The 12,669-nt window shown below is 45.2% G+C and overlaps 1 protein-coding gene across 2 annotated transcripts in view; it reads right to left on the reverse strand.

Moving 5' to 3' along the window:
- Positions 1 to 12,669, reverse strand: part of LOC147615889 (uncharacterized) — a 49,370-nt gene that overhangs the window by 1,131 nt on the left and 35,570 nt on the right. For both annotated transcript variants that reach the window (XM_086778508.1, XM_086778509.1), the window contains 9 exons: positions 7,724 to 7,924; positions 6,885 to 6,976; positions 6,671 to 6,759; positions 1,494 to 1,597; positions 1,300 to 1,414; positions 1,097 to 1,190; positions 873 to 987; positions 242 to 773; positions 1 to 106 (listed from right to left, as the gene is read on the reverse strand). The exon at positions 1 to 106 is cut by the window's left edge and continues 1,131 nt beyond it. In XM_086778508.1, coding sequence (XP_086634634.1) covers positions 1 to 106; positions 242 to 773; positions 873 to 987; positions 1,097 to 1,190; positions 1,300 to 1,414; positions 1,494 to 1,597; positions 6,671 to 6,759; positions 6,885 to 6,976; positions 7,724 to 7,924 — 1,448 coding nt within the window. The remainder of the gene's footprint in view (positions 107 to 241; positions 774 to 872; positions 988 to 1,096; positions 1,191 to 1,299; positions 1,415 to 1,493; positions 1,598 to 6,670; positions 6,760 to 6,884; positions 6,977 to 7,723; positions 7,925 to 12,669) is intronic.

The following is a 12,669-nucleotide window of genomic DNA, read 5'->3' on the forward strand; positions in this document are numbered from 1 at the left end:
TTTATCAACATGCACTTGCACTCCTTGACTCTCCCATCTTTTTCTCACCTGCTCTAAAACCTTTGAGTGCTCCAGAGCCTTCCTTGCTTCGTCTTCCGCCCAAGCCCTGTGAGTATCACACAAGCCAAACAAATACTTAAATCCCTTGAAAAGAAGAGCTAATCATGATGTAATAACCTGAGCATTTCAAGTATGTACTGAAATAGGGAGTCCCAAACGAGGTGCCCTGCTGGACTGTTACCTGGCTAAAGTGAGAGCGCTTTTCTCAATTTCAAGCTCAGACCGAACCTTGCTGATCATTGCCCTTTCCTCTTCTACGTCTGCATGAAGCTTGTTTACCTGTTCTCTCTCAAATGCAACCTCTAGCTTTGCACTGGATAGAGCCATCGCTTGCTCCTCCACTTCATGCTTTAAGTTTGAAAGCAACAACTCCTTGGAATCCAGCACCGCCCGCTCTTTCAGCAGAGCATACTTCTCCTCTTCCCGTTCTGCCTTTACTTGTTCAAGTTCAGTTTGAATTGTTTCTACCAAGCTCACAGCCGCTTGTTGCTTCTCTTTCTCTACCTGCAATATCTCATTAAATGCAGCAGCCACTTCCTGCTGAGCCTTTGTCTCCAAAGCTAGCTCAGCTGCAACAGCAGCTTCTGCTATGAATTCTGCTTCAAGCCTGGCTAATTCCTCTGATACAAGCTCCCAAGCTTCACCGGTTGCAAGTGCAACAGCTGCCTGCACTTTGGTAACAGGCTTCTCAGGTTGAAACCTCCTAGTGTAACCTGTCCAGTTTTGAGAAACTTGTAACTACACCGATCTTCACAACTAGGCTTGAAGGTCAAACACAAATGAATGTTGCATAAGTCATAAAAGCACCATACCAAATGCCAAAGCTATGATGCTTTGCTCTCCAGCATTGATATCAGCTAGCACAGCAGGCCATGCATCTTGATGTATCTTGTCAATATCCATAAACCCAGATACCTCTTGAAGTGCCTGCAGAAAACATGGGAAGCTTTACTTTACATTCAAAACAATCCAATCTTTTGATCAACCAACCAGTGGTTTGAATTGAATCCACGTTTCACATATAGCATCTTCACACCTGCTTTCCAGCTGGGGAAGGTAGTCCAGCTAAAAGAGGAATCTTCCTTTCCAAAGCTACCTTCCATGTGATCAAATCCTGGCGTGTAAGTGGGCTGGGTTGTGTGTTGCACAGTAAGAAAGTATCAGTCACTGCTGTATGGGCTTGCGTCTATCTGTTTTAAACCCGTTTGGATTCACGGATGAGTAAGTTCTGGGCACTACCTGTCTGGTGAGAAAATGGATTCATTGCTCTCGTGTAGCACCTTGGCACTCCCTTCCTTATGTAGTTTGTCATCTCCTAACAGCCTGCTAGAAATCAGTCCTGCCTCAGCTAAGCCTGCAAAGCAAAGGATTAATTAACTGTGATCCCATAAGTACAAACCTTAATCAAATTCAAATTCATACGTAGCTCACACCTTGAATAAAAGGGAAGTCCGGATCTTCAGGCAACACATCATCATATGCAAGCTTCGAAGCATTCTCAATGTACATAGCAGGAAACACTTTGTGGGCAGGGCTTCTGCATATTAACGCAAATGTCTTAACTACAAAAATCAGCTCCAGGTAGCCTGGTTAGGGAGATTGTAAAGCTTCTCTCTCTCTCTCTCTCATGACAACGATGACACATTATAAGTCCGGACACATGAGATTCTTCTGCTGCCTACATTATTGTACACACAAGGTCTACATAGTATGTTGACCTTGTCTAAGCTAGTCTTTTAATTTTTTTGTGTTGTCTTGACATACCAGTTTACTTACGGATCACATGTAACAACTTTTTGGTCTCTAAGGCCCTTTTGTACACGTTTATAACATTTCTCTCTCTCTCTCTCTCTCTCTCTCTCTCTCTCTCTCTCTCTCTCATGGACTCAGAGCACATGGACTCAGGCACCTGGGCAGGCAGGTTTCAGACAAGGTTTCACAAAGCCATCTGGGGAGAGATGTACAAAATGGTCCCGATAGTGGGCCATCTTCGTGCCTAGTGGTAGAGGGGGGGGGGGGGGGGGGGGTGGGGGGGCTGGACCATGTCCTTTCTGCATCTAGCCTCAGGATGTCCATCCTGATCACCCTATTCTGCTCAGAGCGACTAAGGTCCAAGAAGGGGCAGTCCAGGCTGTAATCAAATGGAGGGAGTGCATCAATCGTCATGCCATGTAATCTCAGCCATGGACACCCATCTCTCACATGGCATTCGCAGTGCCATTGGACAGATCCGCACTTCATCACATCAGCTGAGGGTAGAGACTGGCAAATACGAGGGGATGAAGCCAAAAGACCGCATTTGTCAGCTATGTCACTAGGAAGTGGAGTCAGAGGAGCACTACATCTGCCGATGTACTGTGTACTATGAGATACGAGGGAGATATTTTGGTCTCTTCCGAGAGGGTTTTGGACCATTACGACATGTGATGGAGTTTGAGGATTCTTATTGGAGCTCAGACGCCATCGAGAGGCTCTCAAGACTCCTACGAGCCAGGACAGCACACCAGGATCCACCCCGCCAGCGAGTCATGACAGATTTTTTCAGGGCCAGGACCACCCCGGCAGATACGACCAGGACCTCCACTACCCCCTCGGAGAGCCAGACGTCCCATAGACATCCTTTAGGAGTCGTCACCCTTGACAGAGCCATAGCACTTTGTCGAGCAAGACGCCCACGTTTACCAAGACCTCGTCCATGGCCGATTCATCACCAGTGGATTAGAGCCATCATCACCTGCCACAGGAGACGACTGCCCCGCCACTTTAGTCTCTCTATCTTAGAGCACCCCATGAGAGAGAATACTGAGATGAGCAGATTACACCAGTCTTATGCTAGTTGTAGATATTATACACTTTTGTTGTACTTCAGTAGGAGTATTTTCCTTTCATAGCTGTTTAGGACTGTTTTATGACTTTTTTAGTCCTTTTTGTCTTACTTTTGATGAGACACCATCAGCTGTGTACTATGTTTTGGTCTCATAGGCCACTTTGGCCTTTCGCAGACGTTAATCTCTCTCTCTCTCTCTCTCTCTCTCTCGTGGTGGCATTGTACGAGTCGGTAACAAGGAGGATCAGGGCTTCAGGTGGATTATTGATCTGATCACCAAAGGTATTTGAGTGAAATACTCTTTGGCCTCTACATGGATGAGATCTCGGACTTCATTGATAGTTTTGGAGGGGCAGGTGTTGTGCTTCTTGATACTTTGGTGCCCATCTTGTTATATGCTGATGACATTGTGTTGATTTCAGAATCTAGGGAAGGCCCCCAGAGCTGCCGACAGGTTCTCAAGACCCTTCCCAAGCTGTCAATGCTGATGGTGAAGATGATGTGATGATGGTTTAGATGCTTATGTTACTGATGTGTTGATGCTGATGGTGAAGATGATGTGTTGATGCCTACCATGATGATGAAGATGATGGTTTAGATGCTTATGTTACTGATGGTGAAGATGATGTGAAGTGCTGATGATGATGCTTATCTTCACTCGAGTAAGGTCCAAGAAGGGGCAGTCCAGGCTGTAATCAAATGGAGGGAGTGCATCAATCGTCATGCCATGTAATCTCAGCCATGGACACCCATCTCTCACATGGCATTCGCAGTGCCATTGGACAGATCCGCACTTCATCACATCAGCTGAGGGTAGAGACTGGCAAATACGAGGGGATGAAGCCAAAAGACCGCATTTGTCAGCTATGTCACTAGGAAGTGGAGTCAGAGGAGCACTACATCTGCCGATGTACTGTGTACTATGAGATACGAGGGAGATATTTTGGTCTCTTCCGAGAGGGTTTTGGACCATTACGACATGTGATGGAGTTTGAGGATTCTTATTGGAGCTCAGACGCCATCGAGAGGCTCTCAAGACTCCTACGAGCCAGGACAGCACACCAGGATCCACCCCGCCAGCGAGTCATGACAGCATTTAGATGCTGATGGTGAAGATCATGGTAAGCATTTAGATGCTGATGGTGAAGATGATGTGATCAATACATTTGTTGTGAAGTGCTTTGTGCAGAGGTTCTCTTGGTCCTTGGCTCTACCATTGTGCAGCCTCAATAGGGCTTTGGTGACATTGGAAGTGGTGGATATGGGGAGCTCTCCGTACTGTCGCACGCCCCTCTCCGTGCTTCGCACCTGTGCGCCTTCTCATTCTTGCCCTCCTGCCCGCCATTCACTATGCCCCCCCCTCCTCTCTGACTGCCCATCATCTAGCTTGCTGCTCACTTCTCCATGCCTGCCATTCACCTCACTCCCCTCCTCTTGACGCACTTCTCCTCCTACCCACCATCCCCTTCATTGCTGTGCATCTATACCTGCATACTTCAATAATTTGGGGGATCAAATTGGTAACAAATATCTCTATACTCTTCTCCATATTATTATTTATAAGGGGATTTTCAGGTACACTTTAGTGTACAAGTGTCAGAGGGCACACACACTTTGTAGGTGTGATTTCAAGCTTGCAGTGAAATCATCAAATTGGTAACAAAACTATCTTTACACTCCTCTCCATTTTGTTATTTATAAGGGGATTTGCAAGTATTTAGCACTGTAGTGTGTAAGCTAAGTGTGTTGGCTTTCTGTCAATGGGCGCGCACACTTTGCATTGGGTTGGCTTTCTGTCAGTGGGCGTGCACACTTTGCAGGTGTGATTTCAGGCTTGTAGTGAGCTTTGCATTTGGCATTCGAAATGGCTCAGAATGCAGATGGAACATGCGGAAGCTTCGGAGAAGATCGGTAACTTCAATGCTCAGAAATCAGCACACTTTTCGCGACGGAATTAACCCACAAACTGAATGAAGATGTGCAGAAAATAGAGATAGAGAGGGAGAGAGGAGAGGACACAGTATTGGGTCCCAAATACCCTCTGTAGGGCCCCCACCACGGATGGTGACCTGCAGTCCTTCACCCCTTTGCGTTAGCAAGCCCTTGGCTGTCTTGGCCCCTTGGATTGCTTGAGCACTTGGTGAAATATGAGATAACACAACTGAATTATGGCTCACCTATTTATACTACTTCCCAACAGCAGTCGGAGCATCATATCCAGGTGGCCAGCACTGATTTCTGTCCACGACTGAAAATCAGCATTAAATGTCAGCCAGAGCCTTCCTGGCCCTCATGGGGGTGGTTCACACCATCCCCATGCCCACACTAAGACTTGGGGTAGCCCTATGGGCTGCCCCCTTTCCTATAAGCAAACCCTAACTGTCTACACAATGATCTGGAATCCGGTACCGTACCAGATACACAGAATCACTGACATCATTCCAGAGGGAGACTCACAGCGCGGACTGGCACTGTTTCATGTGCAGGGCAATGCACACCTGACCTTGGACTCATGTGCAGGACCATGCACGCCTGACCTCGGACGACTGAGATCGATCCCTGGCTGACTCGTCCCGGACTGGGCTCACATGGGACCAGTTTACCATCCCAGGTCCTGCACCTTCTGTACAGATATGTCTACGTGGCATCCAAGTGCGGGATGCACGTGATAGCAGAGATGTATTTGGTGTTTTGGCTCAGGAGGATAAGCTTGATGGGAGTAGCTACTTCCTATGGAGCTTTATGATTAAAAATATGCTTGTGGCCAAGGGCTTGTGGGGTTTTGTCAATAGTGATGACCTGTCCTGCAGATATGCGCAAGTACAACCTACATCACCTTCTCTCGAGCAGAAAAGATGAGATGTGCTTTGGGCTGCTTTAAATCAGACTCTGCTATGCTTTGAATTATGCCTTAACAAACTACTGTGCAAGGAATCTGGCATGACAATTGCAGATCCCTCAGCTTCTAGTGCTAAGAAAGAAGAAGCCTCTGCCAAGGTACACAGAGGTAGTTGAATAGTTTCATGCACATGGATTGCAGGTGGATCATCTCCCCCCATTTCAGTACAGCCTAGACTCCCAACCGGATCATCCGGATGGATCTACTCGGCCTACACATACATCAGACTTGGCTGTCAACATCAGAGATACTAGATTCTACTCATCAAGATATTCCTTGTGATATGTCACATGAGGGGGTTTTGAAAAAAAATTTGGACAAGTTTATCAAGGTGAGTTCTACGGGAGCATTTTTTGAGACTCACTAGGGATGGATTCTTTGAGATCCCGAGGTACATGCAGATCCACATGTCACAAGCTATGTGCATCATGATTGGTCAGCTCAGGGTATCCTCCCCACCGCCTCCGAATAGAGACTAGGAGAGCCGAGAACATCCAACGAGATGAGTGCAAAGTATGCACCATAGGGGAGGTACAGGGACAAGGCTCACTATATCTTCACATGCCCAGCGTACTGAGATACGGGGGAGATTTCTTTCCATGGCACTGTATACCCGTGGTATCATTGTACTATTCATGGTCTATGAGACCCTTAGGGTCTTTTGTAGACGTTAATCTCTCTCTCTCTCTCTCTCTCTCTCTCTCTCTCTCTCTCTCTCAGAATTTGTAGGACAATCAGTTCATTGTACTTTTTAGTCTCATTTAGTTGTTCTCTTTGATGAGACACCAACTTCAGATGTACTCTCAGTTTTGGTCTCATAGGCCACTATGGCCTCTTAGAGACGTTAATATATCATTTCATTTCTCAGGTTCACATCAAAATACCTCGATAGTGTAGTGCTTGCTGCGATTAGCCAGCGTGCATACTCCCTTCTGGTGCAAATACTACCTGGCTCCACACCTGGTTCAATAACCTGTAAAAATTTACCCAATTAAAGCCAAAAAAAATTCTACTAATCTCACCCATTACTGGCTTACTAGATCCAGGGAAAAGAAAAGTAAAGCAACCTCACGCAAAAGCTGAAATCCGAGTGCTGACCTTCAATGCCTGAAGTGCTGCCAGTAATTGTTCTTGCATATGGTCAACCGTGGCAGGCACCACTACCCTTCCCAACACTTTTGGCAATCCGGCTGATAGAGTAGATGGAGCAGTTAAGCCAGCAGATAAGAACCGCCATCCAGATTCCACGGCAAACGCAAAGGGTCCAACATCAGAGTTCCTTTCATCCCATTGATCATGCCGACTATACATTTTTCAAAACCATTTTTCTTAGATGAGCTGCTAAAAACTTCAAGGTCAAAAGCAACATTTTGTACACTATCCTCAGCATCATCATCATGCAAAGAAGACTCAGGCAAATTGGTAGCATCTTCGCTCGCAGTGAGGCAGATTTTCTTGGCTTGCTGGCTCTACAACGACAACATTCGACACATCAGGCTCGTATTGGGGTTTCCAAGCATTATCACCCTCAGCAGACACTCCTTCAGAAGACAGGCCACTTTGGTCAGAGATGTCTGTGTTCAATGCAACTACAGTGGACAAACTGGATGGGGGGGCTGGATCAACTTCTAGGGTTATGTCCTCGCCATTGGTATCAGCTAACTCAGAAACAACTGAAGAGGCACTATCATCTTTGGGGACTTCAGTGGCAAGCCTACTTCAATCTATTACAGACATACTTAAATCACTCGTAACAGACCCTTTTTCTGTGACATCCTCAGAGGGAAAATGGTATCATCCCTGAAGTCTCCAAAAACCCCTCTTTATGTTCTAAGTTCTCCTTGCATGTGGTAATAGTGAAAGAAAAAGAAGAACGTTGAAATTATCCTCTTTTTCAGTGTAATCTTCAACATCCTCACTTAAAAGAGAAACCTGACCTGGGGTGCTTTTTTCCTGCTGCACATCAGGAATTGCGCCGTCTGTCTGTTTCACGAATTCCCCCTGATTACTGTTAGGTGAGTCTATCATGTCACCACTTCCATCCAAATAATCCTGCATCCCTGCTGACTTTGATGCTTTGGAAGGAGAAACAGTTTGTTCTGTCACAGGAGGTGGAACTGCAAACTCTCTTGTTGCTTCTGCGCATCAGCATATAGTTATATTAAGCTAAGCATTCCCACGTTAAGCTAAAACAAACAACAACTGATCATAGTTGTAACAGGATTGGCCCTTAAGATCTTAATAACTCAATTAAAACAAGCTAAGCATTCCCACATTAAGCTAAAACAAACAAACAACTGATGATAGTTGTAACAGGATTGGCCCTTAAGATCTTAATAGCTCAATTAAAACAAACAACAATGCAAGTAGAATGCATGCACAATTCTTCACACACACGTATGTTTAAAAAAAAAACAGCCAACACGGTTGCCGCACAGCAGCAGCCCACACGTGCAATTACAATTCCATACAGCCATGTTGCTTTCATACCTGCTGTCCAAACAACAAATACCCATGCACACAGCTTCAGCTCCTCTTTGGAGCTGCCTGGGCAGCCTCAACTTTCTGCCTGCAACCTTGCAAGCAGCCTGGCCCATAACCTAAGACTATCCGTACTGCTCTTGCTGTGTGTTTTTGCATGCACACATCTTTTGTTGATGTTCATTACACCTTGCATAGGTTGTAGGGAATGCCCTATGCATCTCCCACTACAGTACTCCCAGAGACATTAATAAACTCTCTCTCTCTCTCTCTCTCTCTCTCTCTCTCTCTCTCTCAGTAGAGCTCCATCCCCTTCACCACTCATTGTACTTATGGCACACCCAGATTCAGCTTTTTAGTTCAGTACTTTTTCATTTTGTTGGGATGACAGAGGATACCCCATACAGGTACACCGATTTGTCTCATAGGCCGAGTTCGGTCTTTGGAAGACGTTAATAAAATCTTTCTCTCTCTCTCTCTCTCTCTCTCTCTCTCTCTCTCTCTCTCTCTCTCTCATGGCTATTCACCATAGAGGAGGTGAGAGCACAGAAGCAACGTGTCTTTTGTTGCATCGTGGATTTCAGGAAGGCCTATGACTACCAAGATCACAGCTATTTTCTCATTGACTAAAGGAGCTCCATTTTCCACCAAAGATGATGTGGAGGGTGTTGAGACTCTATGAGGGTGTTGGGACTCTATGAGACACTGACGAGCAGAATTCGGACTCCAGGCAGCATGTCGGCGGGTGAGATTCATAGCACCATTGGGGTCAACAGGGTTGCCCGGAGAAATCTCAACCAGTTGCCAACAAGGTTCCAACCATCTCCTGCCGTCGCCCTCTCCTGCCCCCGCCAATGCTTGTGAGGACTTCTCAGCCTGTTAGTGATTTAAGACATGATTAAAAGACTTAACACTGAAAGGTAAGATGCTTAGAGCGAAAAGCTGTGTTTTTGCATTGAGACACAAGGCCTTGTTAAACAGGGCTTGAAGAGGTACAAATGAAGAGGCATAGCCTTGATGAAAGGGTGTGACTCTTGAATCAATAGTTATGTCCTTTGGATGCAGAGATGTGTCCCTTGGAAGAGACGTGTCCTTTGGTGATGACCCATGTGATAGGGTGTGACCCTTGAATGAATAGTTATGTCCTTTGGATGCAGAGGTGTGTCCCTTCGAAGAGACGTGTCCTTTGGTGATGACCCACGTGATAGGGTGACCCTTCACTGGTGTCCTTTCAATGACTAAGAGTAATTAAGGATAATTAAGGGTAATTAAGAGAGATTAAGTCACAATCGTAACATTCTCCCACTTAAAATAAGATCCAAGGTTATATAAGTGACTTCTGATGTTGTTGAAGATCTTTATCATTAGGCCATTTATGCTTGTGGTAAAGTTTGCACTGAGAAATAATAAACAAGTTTCCTTTATTGTCTTATTTAAATGCTAAATCTCAAGTTGTAGTATCATTCTTTAATGTCTTCTTCTTTGTCTGCTTCCAAATGTTAGGCTTTGAAGTTGACATGGCTATGCTACGAAGAATCTAAAGGTTCAACCATGAATTCTCTCAATGGTATTTGAATAGTATCTACTGAAGTGTTCATCTTGAAAGTAGTGAAGTACTCATCCAATTTGTTAGAAGAATGTGTGAAATTCTCTGCAATGTTGAAAACATTATCCTCTTGTTTGATATCGATTGTGTCATCCCATGTGGGTAAGGTTGAAACACATGTTATATCCACTTTTGTAATCTCTGTGTCTTCAAAGAAGTCCATCGTTGGTGACTCATCATGTTGAGATAAAGAATCCAAGGACTTTTCAATATCATCTTGTTGTTCTTTTGAAGTCATACTGGAAGAATCCTCGATGTTGTCATCAAGTGACTCAATAAAGTTTGCCATACATGTCCCAAGGTTAGGACTAACATGAAGTGCATGAGCTACTGCATGTTTTCCTTTATCGGAGCAGTCTTCTAAAGTTGAACATTCCACATTACGATTTTGAGGAGCATTGGGTCGTTTCAAACTATCTATGGTCGCCATTACAAATTGTGCACAATCCTGTCTTTTGCTATTCACAAGAAGGCAAAGCTATTGAATAGATGAGATTGGTCACGTCCAAAGTCTCGTCCATGATCAGATGCACGTGGTTAAAAAAATTATTGACGCTTAGAATGCTTAAAAGACGACTTGTCCTGCTAGCGAAGTTACTGGAATGATTGGTATAATGGTGCAAGTATTCCTCGGGAGTTGTGACAGCAAAAATCCACACGTCGTACTGGCGAGGCTTTGAGATCGGTGTAGCTACCTATACTCGAAAGATGCGAGGTGGAGGATCAAGTACGGGGGAAGGCACTGGAGGTGTTGCCAAAGAAGGTGCCCGAGGAGGAGTCTCCTGGATATAACTGAACTCGTAACTCCCTTCGTCCATAAGTTATTGCAGTAAAAGGAGATTTACTAGAAAATGGTAAGGTTTGTCCATTTAATGCGAGTGGGTGTCTTCAGCCCGTAAAAGGTAATGTTGGCTCTCAAAGAGTGCTGTGCCCGGAGAAGAATGAAACCCGGGGTTTCTTGAACACGGAAATACCACTTTTTGTTCTGGTGTGTATTTATACAAGCACAAAATGAGAAACTGGAAGGAGCACACCTGATGTATGGTTTTTTTGTTGTTTTGCAAAACGAGAAAAACCACTGTTGACATGCCCGGCGAATGTGCTGCACAGAGAGGGAGGCAGCATAATTGTTTTTTATTTGTTGTTGCAGAGAAGCACCTTATCATCGTACAAGCTGGCCGGTTTGGAGAACTTAACGTCTGCTTCTTCTTTTCTTGATTTGCTAGATTGCGGCAATTTTGATTCTGGCTTTGAATGGTGTGCTGCTCAAGCTGGGGCTGATCGTGGCTGGCCGCACACATTAGGATGGGTTTCATTCTTTTTTTTTGCATGTCACCGCTTGTCAGACCTAGCCGCCGCCGGTTGGTTGGGAAGGCTTTTTAAAAGGCTTACATTACAAGCCTTAATTAAAAGCTTTTTAAAAAAGATTTTTTTAAAATATTTGGCTGCAGTCGTGGCTCTTCACTCGTCGATAGGAAACGATTGTTGATAGAGGACGATTCAGCCTAAACGAGTCACCATACCAACCAATGCTTGCAAAAGGTGGGAGAGAAGATGTTATGAGTACCTTGGTGAGACTACAGCTTGCCACCTTTTTTTGTGTGGTCATCTCCCAATGAAAGACCTCGAACGGGACTCTCCAGTGAATAAGGAGTACCATCCTCCGTGTGATCTATATCTGAATAAGGAGAATCAACATCTGGTAAAAAAAGGTTCATGCTCCGGAATCGTGGGTGGACGATCCATGCTGTGTGCTCTCAAGGTCTTCAATCCTTTTGCTCATGATAGCTCTGATACCATGTGAGGGCAAAAGAGACCAAAGGACCAAATATACGAGAGATCGGAGCAAATCACACAGCATGCAATGGGGATATATATATAAATGATAAAATCCAGTACAAGAGCTCTATGTGAGACTCCGAAGGAGTAGAGAGGGCTACTGTCCCAAAAAACACAGATTCACAGTGCCGAAGTAAGCCTGATGTAAGCGCCGAAGTAAACGTTGAAGTACTCCTTATGAAGAAAGGCTAAGGTCAACCTGATGGTGTGCTGAAGTAAACACAAAAGTATACCTAATCATGGAAAACTGAGATCAGCCCTGATGTAGGCGATGGAAAAACGTACACAGCCCTGATGTAGGTGATGGAAAAACGTTGTACACAGCCCTGATGTAGGCGATGAAAAACGCTGTACACAGCCCTGATGTAGGCGATGGAAAAACGTTGTACACAACCCTGATGTAGGCAACCAGTCCGGCAGAAGAGAATGCAAGTTGCACCTGTCGTAGTCGACCTGCACCAGCAACAGCAACTGGAGAGGTATAAGCTGATTCACAGTGCCGAAGTAAACCTGATGTAAGCGCCGAAGTAAACGTTGAAGTACTCCTTATGAAGAAACACTGAGGTCAACCTGATGGTGTGCTGAAGTAAACACAGAAGTATGCCTAATCATGAAAAACTGAGATCAGCCCTGATGTAGGCGATGGAAAAACGTACACAGCCCTGATGTAGGTGATGGAAAAACGTTGTACACAGCCCTGATGTAGGCGCTGTACACAGCCCTGATGTAGGCGATGGAAAAACGTTGTACACAACCCTGATGTAGGCAACCAGTCCAGCAGAAGAGAATGCAAGTTGCACCTATCGTAGTCGGCCTGCACCAGCAACAGCAACTGGAGAGGTATAAGCTGATGGTGACCCAGATGTAGGCGACCAGCAGAGGAGGTGCTTGTGTGGGTGCTGAATAAAGATACGCTTCATATATATAGGTAGAGTGGGTGCTGGTCGGTCAAGAGAG

The sequence above is a fragment of the Cibotium barometz genome, chromosome 39 (genome assembly GCF_041138505.1).
Source record: "Cibotium barometz isolate CiBa-2024 chromosome 39, ASM4113850v1, whole genome shotgun sequence".
Lineage (NCBI taxonomy): Eukaryota > Viridiplantae > Streptophyta > Polypodiopsida > Cyatheales > Cibotiaceae > Cibotium > Cibotium barometz.